The sequence below is a fragment of the Podarcis liolepis genome (genome assembly GCF_965112155.1).
Source record: "Podarcis liolepis genome assembly, chromosome: 2".
NCBI classification, from domain to species: Eukaryota; Metazoa; Chordata; class Lepidosauria; order Squamata; family Lacertidae; genus Podarcis; species Podarcis liolepis.
Window position 1 is genome coordinate 8,507,013 of NC_139555.1, and position 21,982 is coordinate 8,528,994.

Sequence of the window (21,982 nt, forward strand, 5' to 3'; positions counted from 1 at the left end):
GAAAACAAACCCATAAAACACATTTAAAAGGCCATAGAACCTCAATCAGCCAAAGGCCTGATTATTGAGAAACATTTTTGCCTGGTGCCTGCAGATATGTAAAGAAGGCCCAGAGCCGCCCAGAGTGGCTGGGGAAACCCAGCCAGATGGGCGGGGAATAAATAATACATGATGATGCGCCAGGCAGGCCTCTCTGGGGAGAGCATCCCACAAACGGGGAGCCACCCCAGAAAAGGCCGGTTCTTGTGTTGCTGCCTCTGGACCTGTCATGGAGGAGGCACACAAAGGAGGGCCTCCGATGATGATCACAGGGGAAGAGACGGTCCTTGAGGTATTGCAGCCTGGGAATCACAAGTGAGGAGAGTGCTACTTGTAGGTCCTTCTTGTAGGCTTTCCTGGTTGGCCGCTGTGAGAACAGGAAGCTGGACTAGGTGGGCCAATGGCCTGACCCAGCGGCGCTTTTCTTATGTTGCTACACTGAGCTGTGTTAATTTTCCACTTGAGAGCCATTGCACTGAAAGGACAGCTTTGTTTCTGCTGCTTGGCTGCTCCCCAACCCCAGCTCTGCCTCCTTCTGTTTTTCAGGGGGCCAGTTCAAGAAGGAAGTAGTGGTGGATGGGCAGAGCCACCTCCTGCTGATTCGAGAGGAAGCAGGACCTCCAGATGCCAAGGTAGGCCGAGGAATGTGTGGAGGTCCTTGTGGGGTCCCTTTGGGGCGCTGTGGAGCCTCCCGGGCTGCAGTTCACACTGCTTTCAGAAGCTGCATGGAGCATCCTTCAAGAGGATGATGCTAAGAAAAGTTATTATTAAAGTGCCAATTTGGGAATTAAAAGAAGAAGAAGTTGCAAGGTTCTCCACATAGTTGGGCTTCTGTAGGAGTGTAGGTCCTTAGGACACGGGTGGTGCTGTGGGTTAAACCACAGAGCCTAGGACTTGCTGATCAGAAGGTTGGCGGTTCGAATCCCCGTGACGGGGTGAGCTCCCATTGCTCGGTCCCTGCTCCTGCCAACCTAGCAGTTTGAAAGCACATCAAAAGTGCAAGTAGATAAATAGGTACCACTCCGTAAAACGGCGTTTCTGTGCGCTGCTCTGGTTTGCCAGAAGCGGCTTAGTCATGCTGGCCACATGACCCGGAAGCTGTATGCCGGCTCCTCGGCCAGTAAAGCGAGATGAGCGCCGCAACCCCAGAGTCGTCCACGACTGGACTTAATGGTCAGGGGTCCCTTTACCTTTACCTTTTGGAATGTAGGAAGCTGCCTTAGCCTATTGGTCCATCTAGCTCTGTATTGTCTACACCGAGTGGCAGCAGCAGTTTCAGGCAGGAGTCTATCCAAGTCACAGAATCATAGAGTTGGAAGGGACCCTGAGGGTCATCTAGTCCAACCCCCTGCAATACAGGAATATGCAGCCGTCTCATATGGGGATTGCACCTTGCACACCTGGAGATGCTGGGGACCTCTGCATGCAAGGTACATTCTCTTCCACTGAGCTATGGCCCCTCCACCACTGAGCTGCTGGTTTTGTATAATTGCTGGAGTGGAGGGGATGGGGTAGACCTTAGAACAGTAGCATCCCTTCATACTCCTGGTTCCACCCTGACTCAATGTCAAACAAAGAGGAAGAAGGTGTGACCGGTCTGAACACTGTCCCCCCGTTGATATGCCTCTCCCTCTCGATTTCCTTCCCGCTTGCAGTTTGCAAACTGGGCAGATGCCGTCATCTTTGTCTTCAGCCTGGAGAACGAGGCCAGTTTTCAAGAACTGACCCAGTACTACGGGTTCCTCACAAACTACCGTGCGGTCTCCGACATGGCTCTCGCGCTTGTGGGCACTCAGGGTGAGTGGGCGAGAGTATCTGCCCTACAGAGAATTTGATCTTGGGGGCATGGGTGGGAGGCAAGGGGCAGTCAGGTGGAGTTGTTCCTTGGGGTCTTCCTGAGGCCAACTGGAAGAAGCTTTTGTATTCACTAGGCTCGCTATTAACTGTTTCTTTATACATGAAGAGATTGACAGCCCAGTTAGGACTATAATTACTTCTGCTAGGGGGCTACACAGAGACCCTGCCCCTTCCCCCCCCTCCCAGCCGCTTAAAGCTCTGCTCAGACTTTCTCTGGTTTCTGAACTTCCACCGTACATTGCCCGCTTACTTTCAAGCCTGTCCTCATTAAGGACTAGAAACTTGTTTTGTTTGTTTGTTTAAAGGAATAGCATCCTAGTATCCATTTCTGCATGTGCACAGTGCACTCACAGAATGCATACACCTGGTGGTTTTGTTAGCCAGGCAAGGAATTCCATTGCAGGACATCTGTTGGCTCTTAGCCTTGACCCAGGGTCTTGGCATATCCCAGACACCAGACTGGGGGTGGTATGGCCAGGTAAGCCTTTGCTGGATCCAATCCAAAGTTTAGTGTGGCAGCAACAGCAAGCCTGATCCAGCAGGGAAGGCTGCACAGAAACAAAGTTAAGTGCAAGCCGGTTTAGTATTACTAGGTCACCTGTCCAGCTGGGTCAAGATGCCGATGAGAATAGCTGGAGCAGAATAAAGAGGCCAGCTGAGGTCAGAAACCAAGAGGTAGCGGCACACACTGAAACACAGTCCAGTAGGAACTCTAGTTGTGAGTGTTCATATCACTGGTGGAGAAATGAAAGCACCAAATTGGGACAAGGCAGCACCATAGAAAAAGCAAAATCCAGTCAGTTTTCTAGATCTGTGGTTCCCTCTGTTACTAGGGATACTGGAGGATTCCAATGGAAATGGGGGGTGAAAATTGCCAAAATTTGTTGGCCCGTGTGCAGAATGGAAACCAATCCAGTGAATACAAGCGATATTCACTGTTATTGTTGTTTCCAGTCTGCAAATGATATGCAATTGGTGGCATTTCCTCTCCCACATTTGCATTAGAAGAAGAAGAAGAGTTTGGATTTGATATCCCGCCTTTCACTCCCTTTAAGGAGTCTCAAAGCGGCTAACATTCTCCTTTCCCTTCCTCCCCCACAACAAACACTCTGTGAGGTGAGTGGGGCTGAGAGACTTCAGAGAAGAGTGACTGGCCCAAGGTCACCCAGCAGCTGCATGTGGAGGAGCGGGGAAGCGAACCCGGTTCACCAGATTACGAGACTACCGCTCTTAACCACTACACCACGCTGGCTGAATAGTGTGGAATAATGTAATAGTAACAGAATTAATTATGTCAAGTTCTGCCACAGAGGACAGGGAGGCAAATAACGTAGGTTTTTTTGGAAGTCAAACTGCGGCGGAAGAGCATGCAGTGTACGTGGGTCAGAAAGGAAATTGATAATTTCTTACATCCCAAATAAAACAGCAGGGCCGTATATAGGAGCTTGTTTTTGTGGTGAGGAGATAACACAGCTAAGGCAGAATGAGAATACTTTCCAGTCCAATCCTATGCATGTTTATTCAAAAGCAAGTCCCGTTGATTCCAGGAGATTTCTGTCCAGCTCAGAGATGAAGTTTGTGTGTGTGTCTGTTTTTGCTTCTTCCTTGCAGATAAAATCAGTGCCAGCAACCCACGTGTGATTGAGGATTCCCGAGCCAGAGCTCTGTGCACTGAAATGCGCCGCTGCCTCTACTACGAGACATGTGCCACTTATGGACTCAATGTTGACCGGGTCTTCAATGAAGGTGAGGACTTTTCTGGAATGTGTTCCTGGGAAGTTGGGTTTCATGGCCGCAAGAGTGCCTGTGAACATGAGCCAAGGGAGAACACATTTCAAGACATGGCTAATGGCAAACAAGAGCAGTTCAACCCTGTGTGTAGGGCAAGAGAGTGTGTCCTGGGTTTGCAGACCCTTCAGTGGTGCAAAATTCCTCATGCGATTGGTTGCATACGCATGCCCATCTTCACGTGTGGACATCTCACATGCCTACACAATACAAAGAAGAGCCCTGCTTGATTGGGCCAAAGGCCCACCCAGTCTAGTCTACTAGTTCCACAATCAAAATAAAAAAATTCCTTCCAGTAGCACCTTAAAGACCAACTAAGTTAGTTCTTGGTATGAGCTTTCGTGTGCATGCACACTTCTTCAGATACACTGCATACCAAGAACTAACTTAGTTGGTCTTTAAGGTGCTACTGGAAGGAATTTTTTTATTTTGACTATGGCAGACCAACACGGCTACTAGTAACTAGTTCCACAATGGCCAACTAGGTGCCTATAAGACACCCTCAAGCAGAACCAATTTGTCTGCTGCAAAAATGGTGCGTTGTGCAAGCAAGACGTACGTATTTGTATACAAGAATGCACCAACTGCACCTGATATAATAGTTGTTGTTGTTGTTGTTATTATTATTATTATTATTATTATTATTATTATTATTATTATTATTATGTTGTTGTTGTTGTTGTTGTTGTTGTTGTTGTTGTTGTTGTTCTCTGGCATTATACTTGGTGCTTTAAATGTGTTGCATCATTCTGTCAGTTTGATACCTGCTCTGGGCATGAGGAGAGTGGAAACGGCCATTAAATAAATAAACAAACAGGCAACGGGGGTAGGCCAGGGACCCCTTGACTCCCTTGTGTGCTCCGTCATGTGTGGAGTCTACAGGCCGGTAGATCTGTGAGAACTGGTTCTTCCGTGTCAATGGTTGCAGAGTCAGTGGCTTGAGGCGGCCATGTTCAAGCCTCTACTGTTCTCAGGAGGCGTGCTCCTGCATAAGAAGAATTGGGGCAAGCAGCTTGTGTTGTGTATGTGGGGATTTGTTGACTCCAGGGCTGACTTCTATCTACATAGAGGTGTCTGAGTACACTTTGCAGGCAGTGTGTTACAGGTCAAAAGCTTTTCTTGTGTTCAGTTTTGTGGTTGTGGTGGGAACTCTGGTTTGCGACCCAAAGTACTTTTGCTTTCTGCACATCCGGCATACAAGAACGACGAGACAGCCATTTGAGGAGTCTCTGATAGCACCATATATTTATTGGTTTAGGCCAGGGTTGGCAGTTTTGGGGCGCTACAGGTATTGCTTAAGTCCAACCCATCAGCCCTTGCCAACATGGCCAATGGTTGCACATGATGAGAGCTGGAGTCCAGCAATACCTGGGAAGCCACAGGTTCCTCACCCCAGGCTGGACACAGAGACCAAGCTCCCCATCACACATGCACCAGATGATGCGGGAGCTGCTTGCACATGGTGTGATCTCATGCTGCAGAAGAGCACATGTGAATAATATGACCAGGTTTGAGCGAAGGGGACGCATCACATGTGTATTTCCCACCCAATTGGCACCCTCCCAGCATGGGGCTAATTGCATGGAGAAAGACCCCTTTCATGAGCCCCTCCTGGATGTGACTCCTATTCTGCTGGATGTGGGGGGGTGTCAAGGGCCCCAGCAGAGAGTTTGTTCAGGGTGTGCATGACCTGGCCCTTGTAGGACTGGCAAGTGTGGATGGGACTCAAAGGGTGTCTGTGGAGCTTGGATGTTGCAGGGTCTGCAGTCATGTCCCCTGCAAAGTTTTTTTCCCTTTCGAGCAGTTATAGCCGATTTCCAGTGTGGCAACTGGAGGATCTGAACAGCCTTACGATTTACAGATATATATATGTATTTTCCTCCCCCACCCCCAACTGCAGTTGCTCAGAAGATTGTGAATATGAAGAAACAGCAGCAGCTCCTTGCATCTTGCAAATCTTTGCCCAGCACCCCCAGCCATTCAGCCGTCTCCACGCCGGTGGGTGGAATCTACCTCGCGCAAGTACATCCCCCTGAATAGGCCCAGTTACGGGAATCGGAGTTTCCTCCTGCTGGAGGCACAGCACCATGAATGGAGAGGGAGGGTGTGAGGCTAAGCCCCATGGATCTAATGGACCTCCTTGCATGAGCTTCCTCTGTCGGCGCTTAGGGCTCGTCGTCCGCACTTCCACTTCCCCTGTGCCTAGAAAGCACGGGTCCAAGCGGTTTCTCATTTGTCCCATCGTTTTACCACTGAATCAGAGGAAACATAAATCCACAGAAAACCCTGTTGCCATTGGTTCCGATTAAGTGGTAAGCAGTGGGTTTTCCTGGGGGAAAGTGGAAGGACAAGCAGAAGTGTGGACGAAAAAATTCCACAGCCTAGCCATCTCCTTGACAATGCTATTTTTGTACCTGGGGTGCTGCTTTTTTTTGTTTTCAAGCATTCAATCACACACGCAGGACCTTTGCCACTTGATTTCGCACAGCCAAGGCCCCGCCGGACCTGCGTGTCTGTCTTCCTTTGATTTAGGGGCTGGCATAAGTCTGCCTGGTCTTTTCCTCCCCCTCTAGGCAAGTAACGGTGGCCACACGAGCGACTACTCCTCATCCCTTCCTTCCACGCCCAACATCAGCCACCGGGAGCTGCGTGGGGAGGCCACTGCTATAATTGGCACACCCAGCTCTCTGCATCGTGGCACCAAACGCCGAACCAGCCTTTTTGCGGTGAGTTCCAGGGGAGTCCACCAGTCATGGGACAAGGGAGGCCAAAGGGTGGGTGGCCCAGTCAGTGGCGTAGCGTGGGGGGTGCAGGGGGGGCCGGCCGCACCAGGCGCAACATCTGGGGGTTAGGGTTAGGGGCGCAAATCCACGGGTTAGGGGGTGCAAATCCACGGGTTAGGGGGCGCAAATTACTTGCCTTGCCCCGGGTGCTGACAACCCACGCTACGCCACTGGGCCCAGTCCAGACTGAGGATGGAAGGATTTGTCCATTTCCAGTTCTCTCAATTTCTCGTTTTTCCCATCTTAAATTTGGTTCTCCACCTTTTTGCAGCAATTTGCAAATTACCTTTTTTTAAAAAAAGTCTTTGGTGTGGTTTTCTTCTAATAAACGCATTTTTAAATTCAGTGCTGACTGAGTTACACGTTTTTGCAATCATGTCATGCATTCTTGTACATTATTTTCATGAACGTCTTCATTCTGTAAACACGGTTTGGCTAGAAAACTGCCATCGCAAAATTCAGATAAATATTTCAAAGGGTAGCTGCGCTTTGGTCCTCACGTTGTTTTGGAAAATGCAAATTTGAGAAATGAAGCTTTAAATGCAAATGGAATCAAATTTCTCCTCCACCCCCTAGTCCAGACCGAAAATAACCCTCCGCTATCAAGGGGCAACATCGTGAACCACAGCAACACTGAGGGATTGGGTAACAGGAAATGGGAAAGTGTTTCTCTATAACACCCTGGATAACCGCTGTTGTCAGTCAGAGTAGGCATTACTATATTAGATGAACAAATAAGGCAGCTCCCCTTGTTTTTTAATCTCTTCTGGGCCCTGCCCTCCTCAACCTTCCCTGGCCACCCTCCCCTCTCCCAGTGTGATTTGATGGTGAGACAGGCTGCCATGGAAGCAACTCCACCAGTCCCAGTATCCAAAGACTTTCAGGTCTGTTTCCTCGCTTCTTAGGCTATTCCCAGCTTTGGGGCAAGCAATGCCCCCCCAAAAAAAACCCCATGCTTTGATGCTGCGACTATAACTTCACTTTGCCCAAACTATGGTTTGTAAATTAGCTTCAAGCCATAGTTTACAGATTCATGTTGCTGGCTATTTTGCAAGGCATGTTTTGTGAAGGCATAATGGCAAAAGCATGGTTGGACGTTACCTTTGAACCCCAGCTGTGTCTCTTTGCAGAATCGCAGAGGGAGTGACACCGAGAAGCGGAGCCTGGACAGCAGAGGGGAAAACACGGGAAGTGGCCGAGCCATACCCATCAAACAGGTGACCTCCTTATATTTGTCCTGGCAACTGTTTGCCAGTCCTCTGAACCCTCGGTTGCAAGAGTCCGGGCACCGTCGGTAACCCCCGGCCTTCACCGCCTCTCTCCCATTAGAGTTTCCTGCTGAAACGAAGCGGCAATTCTCTGAACAAGGAGTGGAAGAAAAAATACGTGACTCTCTCCAGCAATGGGCTTCTCTTCTATCACCCCAGCATTAATGTAAGTGTGCCATGTACTCCAGCTTCCATCAGCTCCAAACACACCAGGGCTCGGCTAGTCGCATTGTCAAGTCCTACACATTACCATCTAAAGGCAGCAGACTGCAATAAAACCACAAAATGTGTATGAGGGAGACATCCAACAGATCATGGCCAGATTGGAAAATAGACATATGGATTAGATCACATTTCTACAGACCGTTCTGAGCCTTTGTCCACTTATGCTTACGTTGTTGCTGTTGCTAGGGCTTTCTTTGTTTTGTTTTGGAGTTTTTATTTGCAAGGTAATGCCAGGGCTTTCTGGCTCTTGCCCACCCCCTTTTCTTTTTACAAAACATTTCTAGCTGATTGGAGATGCTAGAAAGTGTGGCACTTGTGACATTCATGTGGCAGCACATAGAATCATAGAATCAAAGAGTTGGAAGAGACCACAAGGGCCATTGAGTCCAACCCCCTGCCAAGCAGGAAACACCATCAGAGCACTCCTGGCATATGGTTGTCAAGCCTCTGCTTAAAGACCTCCAAAGGAGGAGACTCCACCACACTCCTTGGCAGCAAATTCCACTGTCAAACAGCTCTTACTGTCAGGAAGTTCTTCCTAATGTTTAGGTGGAATCTTCTTTCTTGTAGTTTGGATCCATTGCTCCGTGTCCGCTTCTCTGGAGCAGCAGAAAACAACCTTTCTCCCTCCTCTATGTGACATCCTTTTATATATTTGAACATGGCTATCATATCACCCCTTAACCTCCTCTTCTCCAGGCTAAACATGCCCAGTTCCCTTAGCCGTTCCTCATGATGCCATAACACCAGCCCCTGGGCAATGGTGTGAAGAAAAAGATGTGTGTTTCCAGCAGGTGCATTTTAAAAGCGTGTGGTTTTTTCCCCCAGATTTCACCTAAAAATCCACACAATCAGTTGGTGTAACAGCCCTGCTGGTCTACTTGTGTGCAAGGGACACAGAGACTGGGTGCATACCGTTCTGTCCATCCCTACCAGTGTCCAAAACAGCTGCACCGTTCTGTATGTATGTGCATGTGATCCATTCTCTTAATTCTCGTCCCACCCAAAAAGAATCTGGTCTTTGTGCCTTTGCAGGACTATATCCATAGCAGCCACGGCAAAGAAATGGACCTGCTCCGCACCACCGTCAAGGTGCCCGGCAAACGCCCACCCAGAGCCATCTCTGCCTGTGGCACCTCCTCGAGCATCAACGGTTTGGTCAAAGACGTGAGCAGCGTGGGAGTCGGGGACACCAGCAGTAAGTGGCTTGTTCCCACATCATGGGCATAGCAGATTTAGGATGGGAGAGCACTGCAGAGGTTGTATCTCTGACATGAACAAAAAACCCCCAAACCCTTTCAAGTTGCTGGGGTAGGAGCGGGAGAGGATTTTTAACTTCAACAGGAGACCCCGAGTGCTTTGCTCCTTCCCTGCCCCAGCACCTTTAGGGATCACACTACAACACACTGAGTCTCACGTGTGGCCTGGACATCCCAGCTAGGCAGGTTGATGCCTCAGTGTGAGACTCAAATGGGGTTTCTTGGGCAGCAACAGACAAAAATCAGAGCTCTGACACTTGCAAGTTTGCCAGGGAAGGAATACTTGCATGGTGTTTGGCTGTGTAAGTGTGTGTATAATTACTGCTTGTTAGTTCACACTCCCGATATGTTGTGTTTTCTTTATTTGCAATTCTCTGAGATTCCAGCCACTCGCAAAGCCAAGCATCCCCCCTCCCTTTGCACTATGATGTTGATGCACTCACACTTTTGTTTAACCTTAATTAGTAACAGCCAAGGAAGGGTGTAACAGAAGGAAATGATGAAAAACAACAAAATAGTGTTTTTAACGAACAGCTGGCTCAGCTATGACACGCCTTCCTACATGGGAAACACCCTCGTATGGGGGGGGGGGAGAGAAACCCACATGTCATGCACGATGGTTGAACATGTGTCTCTTTCTCTGTACATGTGCATGCTGTCATGACAGACCAGTTTGCACATGCCATGTGCTGGGAAACAGGTGTGTGAGAGATTGTCAGACAATCTGTGTGTGAGTATTTAATGCTTTGCATGTGAGAAAGTTTGAAGTGGCTGTGCCTCCTGAAATATTTTTATTCTACTGATCCAGACATAGGAATCAAGAAAATAAGTCAACCTCTTAAAAAGCGAATCAGCTGGGAGCAGGAAATAAGAACCACATTCTGCTCACAGTGTTAATGCATTAAGGCCAAATAATTAAAGACATAAGTGATCTAAAATAAGGTTTCCACAAGCTTCATTCAGGTGGTCTTTGGCATTAAATATTCATACTGCTTTTCGATTTTTATTGCTTCTCATATTGTATTTTATTGTATTATAATTTGTATTCCATTGAATGCAAATTGTAATCCAATAAAATACAACGTGATCAGCAAAAATACAATTAAAAGTCATGCAACATCTGACAACATTGCTACAACAAGCAGAAAAGGCATTAAATGTTCCACCAAGAAAATCAGCAATTTTCAAGTAGCCCATGAGAACTGGTTGGGGACCACTGAAGTCGCAGATGACTCCCTAAGAAACACACACACCGCGTAAAACCGATCAAGAGTATCAAATCATGAACATGAGCTGGGGGACATCACCCAAAAAGTGGTGCGTGGGTGTTCAAAAGTCTGCAAATGTGCATAATATTTCCCAGTCTTCCAATTAATTCCAAAATGGGAGGCGAGCCCCTGGGTATGTCTAGGAGTACCCTTATGGTCATAGGAAACAACATCAAAAGGGAGAAATAGCTTCCATTTGGGATTGAATTATGTCCGATGAAAATAGAAATATCGTCCCACGGCGATGGTACCTTAGAAAGGAAATGTCAAGGTGAGCAGTTCTGTACATTCCAACCACTCCCTCAACAGCATGCAATTTGCCCCCTGATGGGGAGCGTTCGCCCTTCCTCCTTCTCCTCCTCATTGTACATCAGAACCATTCACCTCTTTCCAGCAGAGGATGTAAAAATCCATACAGTGGGGCCTCTTGTGACCCACCTGCATATCACCCCCCATGACTGTCTGCTAGGATCTTGACACCCCCTCCACGCACTTTCTGCAGTCTTGGGCAGGCAGCAAACCCAGGAGATCTATTGCCGCCATGCGACTAATTTCCTGGAACTACTCCACAGCAGTTCTTCTAACCAGCCTGGCAGCGTGTGTCTACGTTAGGCATTTGTGCCCGGAAGATAAAAAGAGCCGGCTTCAGTAAAGCTTCCCTGCTTTTGTCACCATTTTACCACAGGTGACCAGGCTAGTGGTTATTTACAAGGTTGGTCTATCGAGCTCCTCTTAATACGTCCCCATTTGTGGTTGGTGGGACACAAGTTATGTACATCTGCTGCAAGGAGTTCCAGCTCCAAAACACAACATTCCCTTCCTGCACGATTGCAGTAAATGAACTCCACGATATCTTTGGGTTTTCTGGAGGTGCTGCACACCTTCTCCTGCTCTGTGAAAATGCTCAAATCGAAGAATTGATTCCCATCTAATCTAATCAAAGCTCTAATAAAAAAAAATTATGATGACTTTTGGCTTTGGGCAATTAGCTTAACTTATTAAATGGAGTCATATTTCTTTGTGCCGAGGTGTCTAATGGTGCCAAGTTGAATTGGAGCATTTGCTAAGTATAATCGTTTCAGTTTAATTCACAAACCTGGAGAACTGAATTTTCCCTTTAGCCTTAGTGTGGGGGAAACAGCTGTAAGATGAAGCAGCAGCGCCCCCTGCAGGAAGCCTTGCAACTGCAAGAATTTTCCCTTGTATGTACAGCACAAGGGCCTTTTATATTTGCCGCCTCATTCAAAAGTGGCGAAATTATAGCACCAGGGGTGGGATTGGCGATGGGGGGAGAAATGGGGGCCTAACCAGTGGCCGGTTTCATCTCTTGAGCTGAAGATACGCTCAGGAGAAATTTAGGCTTAGCTTTGGACACGCTGCTGTGATTTCTCACGGGTTCAGAATGATGAAATGGTCGTGTAAATAACTACCCCTGGTTATTATGCTTCTCCAAGCCACAGCCCAGGGGTCCCCAAGCTTTTTTGAGAAAAGGGGCACGTTTAGAAATCTCAGAAACTGTTGTGGGTGCCACAAAATACCCATTTCACAAAAGAATGCTCACTGCAATGCTCAGAATCCATACCCAAAACACCTACACCTCCAACAAAACAAAAAGAATGCAGGCCAAGAATTTTTAAAAATCAGGTACCCCCCCCCTCCTCAAAAGCCATAGTTATTTAGATGAACTCAAATGGGAAGAGCAAGAGCCCTTGGCCAGCACCAAGTGATGTCTTCGGGCCCCATGGGTACTATGTTGAGGAACTCACATCTAGGAAACTAGGATATTCACACCTTGAGAGGCCACAGTTTTGTTGTTGTTTAGTTGTTTAGCCGTGTCCGACTCTTCGTGACCCCCTGGACCAGAACACACCAGGCACTCCTGTCTTCCACTGCCTCCCGCAGTTTGGTCAAACTCATGCTGGTAGCTTCAAGAACACTGTCCAACCATCTCGTCCTCTGTCGTCCTCTTCTCCTTGTGCCCTCCATCTTTCCCAACATCAGGGTCTTTTCCAGGGAGTCTTCTCTTCTCATGAGGCGGCCAAAGTATTGGAGCCTCAGCTTCAGGATCTGTCCTTCCAGTGAGCACTCAGGGCTGATTTCCTTCAGAATGGATAGGTTTGATCTTCTTGCAGTCCATGGGACTCTCAAGAGTCTCCTCCAGCACCATAATTCAAAGGCATCAATTCTTTGGCGATCAGCCTTCTTGATGGTCCAGCTCTCACTTCCATATATCACTACTGGGAAAACCATAGTTTTTACTATACGGACCTTTGTTGGCAGGCCACAGTTTACTCTTGTGCAAATGCTTTTCATGCAGAAGGTATTAGATACAGGTTTCCACCTTTTTCAGCTGAAACCTGGAGAAAACCTGAGAGATTTTAAAGTGCTGATGGAAGTCAGAGGTGGCAGTTCTGGGCCACTTGTGCGAATGTCCTAACCGACACAGCTTCATAATTTCATTCTCTTCCCCTCCACCCAGCTTGCCCCAGTCCAGGTCTGCTGAATCCTCCTGTCGACCCAGCGATCAAACTCTTAGGCAAACCTGAGCGCCTGCAGCGATCTGTGTCCTCTTCCAAGGCTGGTAAGTTCAGCACAGACCTGGAAGCTCCCAGGATGGAGGAGAGAGGATGCTGGGAAAGGGCTGCTTTGAGCCCAGAGGGAAGGATGAAGCCATGTGATCTGTTTCTCCCGCATGTTTCTGCAGAGGTAGCCATGGCTGCAGAAGGGCTCTCCAGCCCTGGCAGCGGTGGGAAAGATCCACCTCCATCCCCTATGGTTGACAGAAAGAAGCACAGGAGGAAGAAGCTGTCAACTCCTTCAAAAACAGAGGGGTCTGCAGGGCAGGCAGAAGGTAAGAGGCAGCTGCCTTGGTTTTGTCTGCAAGGGAGACTGGCTCGTGGACTCCTGGCCCCTGAGAACCTCACTCTTTGCCCCTCCAGACTGCGGGGACAGACTTAGGAATGATGCATTGAGCTGATATTTTTAAAAATGTGCCTGTAGTGACATCACACTGACCCTACATTTCAGGGGTTAACATTTTTGAGATCTTAGAAGGACCACCCTGTTGTTTTCTATGGTAGGAAAAGTTGTGGCCCCAGCTGGTTTGCTCCTGGTAATGCAAATTTCCATAAGTACAGGAGAAGGAGCTTGCTCACCTCACCATTCAAAATAAGTAGCCACATTCCTGGGAAGACATGCATATATTTGCCAGAGTGACAGTCTTCGCACAAGAGGGAAGACTCCCTTCCACAGTGGAGATAACATCTGTTGCGAACCCCCAAGCACTCCACCCAAATTCCCACTTCACATCTTCCTTCTCCCTCAGAAAAATGTAGGGAATGATCCTGTGAACTGGGATTGGGTATTTACCGTGATTGACAGGGGAGTGAGGCCATCTGCCTGTCAGTCACCTTACATCACTGTGAAGACAAGCTGCTTTTCTAGGGAAAATGGCTCCTCTGATGATCTCTGATCTTATGAAGTTGGATGTGGAACAGATTGTTGTCTGTGGAGCGGAAATGGTCTCTGCTGGGACCAATGTGGTCTGTGAACTGGAAGCTCCCTCTGCCTGATCTAGTGGATCACACTAGATCATGGCTGGGGAACCTGTGGTTCTCAATGTTGTTAGACTCCCAACTCTCATCAGCTCCAGCTGGCATGCAAGGGCTCAACCACACGTCCACTTGTCCCCTGCTTTGTAGGCATGGGTTCAACCGGTTTTGCCTTTGCTGGAAAACCCATTCTTTAGTGCTCAATTGGAGCATATGTCAACCCAGAGAAATCCAACTGACGTTTGGTCCGATTTAGCTCTAAAGAATGGATTTTCCTGGGGGAAATGTGGATGATCCCTAAGAGTGTGTGATGGCCACACCCACTCTTGGCCCCATAACTTGCTGGAGAATTGGCCAAAGGGTTCAAGGAAAATATTAGCCACCCCTGATCTAGAGGAAAGGCCAGCACTGTCTTCAGCCTGCCCGGCCTCAGGAAGTACGAATTTAGACTGCGGGGAGGCCATGCTGAAACCAGTGGGTTTTTTGAAGGGTAACACCCCACGGGTTCTGAGTCCGGAAGGCACCACCCTAAGTCCAACTGGGCTTCCCGCTCCCACCCCCACCTCTTCTGTTCTGTCTACACTTAGGCAGCTGATGCGAAGCCTTTCATTTCCACTCTTGCGGTTTTGCTATATGCCCCCTTGCCCAGGAAGGGTTTGTCGCGGCTCACGCAGCTTCCTCCCTCACTCTCCCTTGCGACTCTTCACGCATCCACCGCCACTGCCACCCCCTGGGCCCGTGGGTTCTGGATAGCCTCTGCTTTTTTTGGTTCTTATTTTTCTCCTCCTCTGAACACTCTCCCCTTTCTTCTTTTCCTCCCTTCTCTTTCTCTGCCTCTCGCTTCCTGCTTCCCCTCCGGACCCTCCGCAGCCAAGCGTAAAATGTGGAAATTAAAAACCTTTGGTAGTTTAAGAAATATTTATAAAACAGGTAATGAGTGGCGGGGGCAGGCGCGAGCTCCTTTTGTGCCGTGGCGCCTGTTGCATGCGATTGTGCTTACATCGTGACGTGCAGCCTGCGTAGATGTCTGTCCCCAAAACGCTTCCCCCGGGATCAAGAAAGCTTCCGTCCTATTCTGCCTCTCCTTAACAACCCCCCAGCCCCCGGGGAGTGTTAAAATGTCCCTCCCTGCTCACATCGGGTTTGCAAAGGTGGCTGAGCTCCCGGAATTCCTTTAAGATGGCTGTTTCCAAACTGTGTTCCACAGAGCCTGCGGGCTCCTCAGGGCTTCCTCAACTGGAAGATCTGTAATGACAGATGAGCCCCATCTCATCCTGAACTGTACAGCCTTGGGGATTGCTGGGTGTGCCTGGAGTGCCCTCTTAGTGTGTGCAGGTGAACAGGAAGGCCCCATGGGTGCCCTAGAATACCTTCCCCCAGAAACCTCTGCCGTGCCCAGAGGTTCCTTGGCAGGCACGTCAACAGAGGACAGAGAGCCCTGAAGGGGGAGAGTTTGGGAAGCCACCACATTGTGGCATTATGGCACCAGCCCCTTTTTAATGCCCTGGTGGTTGTCATTGTTGTGTCCTTCCACCAACCTGATGAAGGGTTTTGATGAACTAAAACCTTGCTTGTTTGCTTGTCACCTTTTAGTTGTCCTTACTAAGGGCACTGCTGTACCATTGAGTTTTGGAGATTTTCTCGAAGACTCCGGAAGAGACTAAGGCCCATTTATTCAAGCCGCAGGTCTGGGGCTGAGGGGACCTGAGTTCAAGCCCCGCCTCTTCTGGACCCCACAGCGTGTGCCATTTTTTCACTCCCCTTGTCCCCCCTCCCATCTGTAACATGGGAACTGGCAGTTTATAGCACGGTTGTGAGAGAGCCGGCAAAAAAACCCCAGCCAAAACACACATTGTACAGCATTCCACAACTTCAGGGCGCTATGTAAATACTTTTGCAGTAGCAAATACGTTTGCACGTTGGCAGTGGCAAATATTTGAATAAGTGTAATCATGGGACTTGTGCTCTCAGGAAGGTGTGTGCTTAAAACTCTGCCTCTGGCTCTCCTTATGGGGTTTGGGGCTGTTAGCGAGCACAAGCCGTGGCTCTTGTCCATGTCACTCCCTCTGAAGGGCATCCTCCCCATTCTCTGGTTGTGTTGAGCCTGCCCCTTAGGGGAGCGCAGGGAGGGAAAATATGTGGGTTGGAAGCCCTAGGATTCATCCAGCCTCCACTGCGGTCCAGCTGGAACCTGCTTTTTTGTATCCACAGAGGAGGAGAACTTTGAGTTCATCATCGTCTCCAGTACAGGGCAGACATGGCATTTCGAAGCCAGCACCATTGAAGAGAGGGACTCCTGGGTCCAGGCCATCGAGAGCCAGATCTTGGCTAGCTTGCAGTGCTGCGAGAGTAGCAAGAACAAGGTACTGATCCCTCCCCCCAAAAAACACGGGGACACATATACACAACTGTACCCTGCAATGATCTAGGCTTCCCTGTCTCAATATTGGCTACCATGTAGTTGTCATGATCACACCTTCCACTTAACGTGTTATATAAAGGTAAAGGGACCCCTGACCATTAGGGCCAGTCGTGACCGACTCAGGGGTTGCGGAGCTCATCTTGCTTTATTGGCCGAGGGAGCCGGCGTACAGCTTCCGGGTCAAGTGGCCAGCATGACTAAACCGCTTCTGGCGAACCAGAGCAGCACACGGAAATGCTGTTTACCTTCCCGTCGGAGTGGTACCTATTTATCTACTTGCACTTTGACGTGCTTTCGAACTGCTAGGTTGGCAGGAGCAGGGACCGAGCAACGGGAGCTCACCTTGTTGCGGGGATTCGAACCCCCAACCTTCTGATCAGCAAGTCCTAGGCTCTGTGGTTTTACCCACAGTGCCACCCGTGTGTTATATAGATGGGCCTTTTCTGTAATAGCTCTGCATTTTCCCAACACTCTCCCCATTTTTCTGGCACCAGGGAGGAACATCCCCACCCCACCCTGGGTATGTGGTGGTGATGAGTTTTTTTACTTTGCATTGGGAGGGTGGAAACGGCAACTTGCATAAGAACTGTACAAAAAAATACAACAAAATCAACACAAAGAGAGAAAACAGTAGAAATCCAAACATGCCGTGCAAAAGCTTGGGGCGAGGTAGGGTTCTCGATGGACCTCCCTGCGTGGAGCATTCCATAAAGCAGGTCCCATCTCTCAGGCTCTGTGATCCCATTTGTCTCAGTGCAAATAAGGGAAATCCATGGCCCAAGGCAATGTCTCCAGGGGCCACCCTGTTGCAGTTGGGGGTGAAGACTGGCATGCAAAGCAAGAACCTTGCTCAAGGTTTGAAGAGGGACTGAACTATTGCCCTGGCGAGGGAGACCAGGCTTAAGCGCTCTGAAGAAAAGGCTAGCAGGAAGATGCACCCTCTGTCTCTATCCCTACAGGCTCGCATGGACAGCCAGAGTGAAGCAGTGGCAATCCAGGCCATCCGTAATGCCAAAGGCAATTCCTTATGTGTGGACTGTGGGGCCTTGAGTAAGTATTTCTCTTTTGTATGCGGTCGGATCTAAAGGGATTCCAGATGTGTGTGTGTGTTGGCAGTGATTGATCCTTGGGTATTATTAGCACTAAAGCTATTGAGATATTAGTGCTGCCATTTGGCACCACGCAGCTCTGCTTTCTGCCAGTTCCTTAGGAACAGGTAGTTCCCTTTTAGCACGTTGGTGAATCCTGTCTGGAGACAGAGAATCCAGGGAGTATTATGACAGCTTCTATGTAATCTTTATGTGCTAGATGCTGTGCAGAACAGAGAGAGGGTGTGACTTCTGCCCAAGATGAAACAATCTATGATAGGCAAAATGCCATAGTTGCAGGTAGGGGAACAGGAGTGAGCTGGGATTGAGTGCGTTTAATTCTTTAAATTTTTTTATCCCAGCCTTATTTCACAAAGCAGCGTACAAAAATCATCCTTTATCTTTACAACAGCAGTCTGAAGTAGGTTGGACTAGAGTGGGGTATAGGCCCAACGTCACATCGTGAGCAGGGACATGAACCCAGGTCTCCCTAGTCCCTGTCCACTAGATCAGTGTTTTTCAACCACTGTTCCGCGGCACACTAGTGTGCCGCGAGATGTTGCCTGGTGTGCCGTGGGAAAAATTGAAAAATTCAAAAGATTTTTTTTAAAAAATGTCACATTTTCGCCCGCTAGGCAGGCGCCGGACTGTGTCCACCCTATTTTCCATCCGTCCTGGGTGGGGATCAGACTGGATGGGATCGGATGAGAGCGGACAGGCGGTCCGCTCTCATCCGATTCCCCATAGAGAGCAGCGGGGCTCTGACATCTCCCTCTCCGCACACAGTGCGGAGATGGAGCTGTCATCCGCCGGCTCAGCGGGGATCAGCGGATCGATCCCTGCTGAGCAGAGAACGGTCCGCAACGTTTTTGTTTGCCATTAAAGAAAAAATATTAAACCATGCTTGAATGTCGGAACTGGTTACTAAAATTTTTGAATCCCACCACTGATGTTAAGTGTTTGTGTTTATTTGATTTGTGTTTATTTGATTCCTATTCAAGAGAATTACTTTATATATAGTCAATATAGGCACAGAGTTACATTTTTTTAACATTTTCTAATGGTGGTGTGCCTCGTGATTTTTTCCATGGAACAAGTGTGCCTTTGCCCAAAAAAGGTTGAAAAACACTGCACTAGATCAGCCTTCTTCAATCTGGTTCCCTCCAGATGTTTTGTATTACAGTTCCCATCAAACCTGAACATTGACCATGCTGGTTGAGACTGATGGGGGTTGTAAGTCTGTGAAGCAATTGAACTTTGCTGTCCTGGATTGTTTGTATGAATTCTGTTGCATGTCTTTCTTGTCTGTTCATTTGGGGTATTGTAGCATTAACTTGATAACTCCTGGGGCTCAGATGGGAAGGCAGTAGAAAACCATTGTTTCACTCGAAGATGGCACAGTCCCTTGTTTGTGGGCAGGAAAACCAAAAGCTCCAAGCTTCTTTCTTCAGTGGAGCATATGATTGTCAGGGGGGGAGGTAGAGGAAACCTTTAAAAAGACAGGTGAGCAGTTCAAGGTGGATCTTGGCATGATGAGCATAAGCTTTGTGCAAGAGTAAGGCCCCATCTTCACTATGCATTTAAAGAGCATCATGCCACTTTAAACGATTATGGCTTCCCCCAAAGCATCCTAGGGACTGTAGCCTGCAAAAAGAGCAGAGAGCTAGTAGGAAATTCCTATTCCCCTTTCAGAGCTAAAATTACCAGAGTGGTTTAACAACCTCACTTCCTAGAGAACTCTGGGAATTGTAGCTCTGTGAGCTCTTTGCAGGGGGCGAGAGGAGCCTTCCCTGATTTCTGATTGGCTGGCTTGTCTCACCCCCAGACCCAACCTGGGCCAGCCTGAACTTGGGGGCGTTGATCTGCATTGAGTGCTCTGGCATCCACCGGAACCTTGGCACCCACCTCTCCCGGGTCCGCTCCCTCGACTTGGACGACTGGCCGCTGGAGCTCACGCTGGTCCTCACCTCCATCGGCAATGAAACGGCCAACAGCGTCTGGGAGAAATGCACGCAAGGACGCCGGAAACCCACCTGCGAGTCGTCACGGTGAGTGCAGGGCAAGCTGCCACTGTAACACAGCCACAACTGGAGCCTCCAGGACCTAAGGCTACAGTCCTGTGCAGGAGCGTAATCTTGTCGAAAGTCATGGGCGTTAAATTCTGAGTCCACATGCGCAGAATCTGTCAAAGTGGCTTCACTTTGCCTGGCTTATTGTGCCCATGACTGATTAGAGTTTGCGGTCCAACTTAGTAGCTACTCTTAAATAATAGTAGTAGTAGTAGTAGTAGTAGTAGTAGTAGTAGTAATAATAATAATAATAATAATAATGCAATGAGTTAAAATAAAAAAGAAAAAGAATACATAAAACATATTAAAAGTCAGAGGAAAAACAACAATATAAAAATAAAATATACGGTAATTAAGATTACAGAACTATATAACATATGTAAATGAATGAACATACTGTTTCTCTCAAATATACATTGATTCATGGGTCACTATGGTTTCAATAAATAAGTTCCAAATATTGTTAAATTTGTGCATACATAATCTTCATCTGGAAACAATCTGTTCATGGGTTGCAAGAGTTGTCATGTCATCTATCCATTGATCAAGAGAGGCCATATTTTTGTCCTTCCAATGTATCAATATCAATCTTTTTGCAGATGTAAGGGCACAGAGAATCCATTTACATTCACTGATTACAAACTCTAGGTGTACATTGCTATGGGTTTTGCTCTTTCTGTTTAGTGCTAGGCTTAGACTCAGAATGATTATATTGCAGAGTTGGGTCCCTGAGAATCATCTCGTTTATTCTTCAGTTGGCAGGATGATCTTCTCTACTTAAGAAGGACCATGCCAACTGTTCCATCCAGTCCTGTTTCTCACTGGGGGAAAGAAACCTCAACCAGGGTCATAAGCACAATTTCCCTTCCCTTCTGTTCCCCTTGTATTCCGCAGCATACAGGCTCCGAAACTGGAATTTGCCTATAGCCATCATAACCCCTCTTTCTCTCTCTGTCTTCCCAGGGAAGAGCGGGAGTCATGGATTCGAGCCAAATACGAGCAGCGGCTGTTCTTGGCACCGCTGCCCCCCTCTGAACTTTCCCTCGGGTGCCAGCTCTTCCAGGCCGTGCTGGAACAGGACCTGGGTGCGGTGCTGCTGTTGCTGGCCCACAGCTCCAAGGATCAGATCAACGCCCCGACGGGCGACAAAGACCGGCGCTCGGCGCTGCACGTGGCATGTGACCTGGCGCACGTGGTTATTACTCAGCTTCTGGTCTGGGTAAGTTCTTGGCAGTGGACGGTGAAGGATGTTGGGGATCCAAGGGAAGCAGATGTTCCCTTCCAGCTCTCTTTGTGTGCCCTGGGTCAAAAAGGATTAAGGCCCTATCTGCACTCTACAGTTAAAGCAGTACCATACCACTTTCAACAGTCATGGCTTGCCCCAAAGAATCCTGAGTAGTGTGGTCTGTTAAGGCTGCTGAGAGTTGCTAGGAGACCTTTATTTTTCTTCCCAAAGTTCCCAGGATGCAGGGGTTGATGGATTCATGAACCACTCTGGAAATAGTAGCTCTGGGAGGGCAATAGGGGTCTCGTAACATCCCTCAGCTCCCTTTAAACACAGAGTGCAGATGAGACCCTTATATAGGGAGAAAGAAAAACAAGAGACAAGCGTCTACAAGGGCTGGCATAGAGCTGACACTCACTTTGTACGGCTAGTTTAGGTCCTCCTCTTTCATGCCACTTTTTGTAGCTTGTATACATTGACTAGAATCTCTGAGTTATTCATCAAAAGCACCATTTCCCATGCCCTAGCTCCAAATCACATTAAGACAGTTCTGTGGTAGCATGTACAACTGCAATGTGGGCTCTTTAAGAAAAGATTCAGACACTTGTATCAGCTGAGATTTTTAAAAGCTTAAAAAATAATAATGCAGAGCATCCATGGTCCAAATCTAAAGCCCATGGAGCTTCAACCTGCAATCAATATAAGGGAAATCGGCCTGAGTTCATTAGCAGAGCATGTGATTTGCATAAGGGCCCACGTTCAATCCCTGGCATATCCAGGTTTTCAATATATATATATATAAAGGATCAGGTTGCAGGTGACGTGAAATACTTCTACATGAGACCCTCTGCCAATCAGAGTGGACAGTACTGGGATGGATGGACTAGTGTAGCTTCTAATCAGTGTCGTCTCCCACCAGCAGTTTTTGGCAGTGACCATCCCAGGCCAAAGGTTTTGTGCAGCTTAGCAGATTTCCCCAAACTTGCCCCCCCATCCCACCCGCAGTTCTCATGGTTTAACTGTTCTAAGTTAAAATCAAAACAGTACTCTAGATGGTGTTAGCAAAGGTCAGCAGGATGCATAAAAATGTTGGTGGACCATTCCATACACAGGATAACTTGGTACTAGGTTGCAGCAGGG

General features: G+C 48.2%; 1 protein-coding gene across 4 annotated transcripts in view; it reads left to right on the top strand.

The window, feature by feature from the left end:
* Positions 1–21,982, top strand: part of AGAP2 (ArfGAP with GTPase domain, ankyrin repeat and PH domain 2) — a 117,239-nt gene that overhangs the window by 92,448 nt on the left and 2,809 nt on the right. For 2 of the 4 annotated variants that reach the window (XM_083484363.1, XM_083484361.1), the window contains exons 4-18: positions 586–671; positions 1,695–1,836; positions 3,508–3,642; positions 5,585–5,682; positions 6,258–6,410; positions 7,598–7,684; positions 7,797–7,901; positions 8,996–9,158; positions 12,967–13,068; positions 13,192–13,338; positions 14,909–14,968; positions 16,250–16,401; positions 17,420–17,510; positions 19,374–19,596; positions 20,581–20,836. In XM_083484363.1, coding sequence (XP_083340489.1) covers positions 586–671; positions 1,695–1,836; positions 3,508–3,642; positions 5,585–5,682; positions 6,258–6,410; positions 7,598–7,684; positions 7,797–7,901; positions 8,996–9,158; positions 12,967–13,068; positions 13,192–13,338; positions 14,909–14,968; positions 16,250–16,401; positions 17,420–17,510; positions 19,374–19,596; positions 20,581–20,836 — 2,000 coding nt within the window. The remainder of the gene's footprint in view (positions 1–585; positions 672–1,694; positions 1,837–3,507; positions 3,643–5,584; positions 5,683–6,257; positions 6,411–7,597; positions 7,685–7,796; positions 7,902–8,995; positions 9,159–12,966; positions 13,069–13,191; positions 13,339–14,908; positions 14,969–16,249; positions 16,402–17,419; positions 17,511–19,373; positions 19,597–20,580; positions 20,837–21,982) is intronic. The other 2 variants (XM_083484364.1, XM_083484362.1) reach the window with 1 other exon arrangement.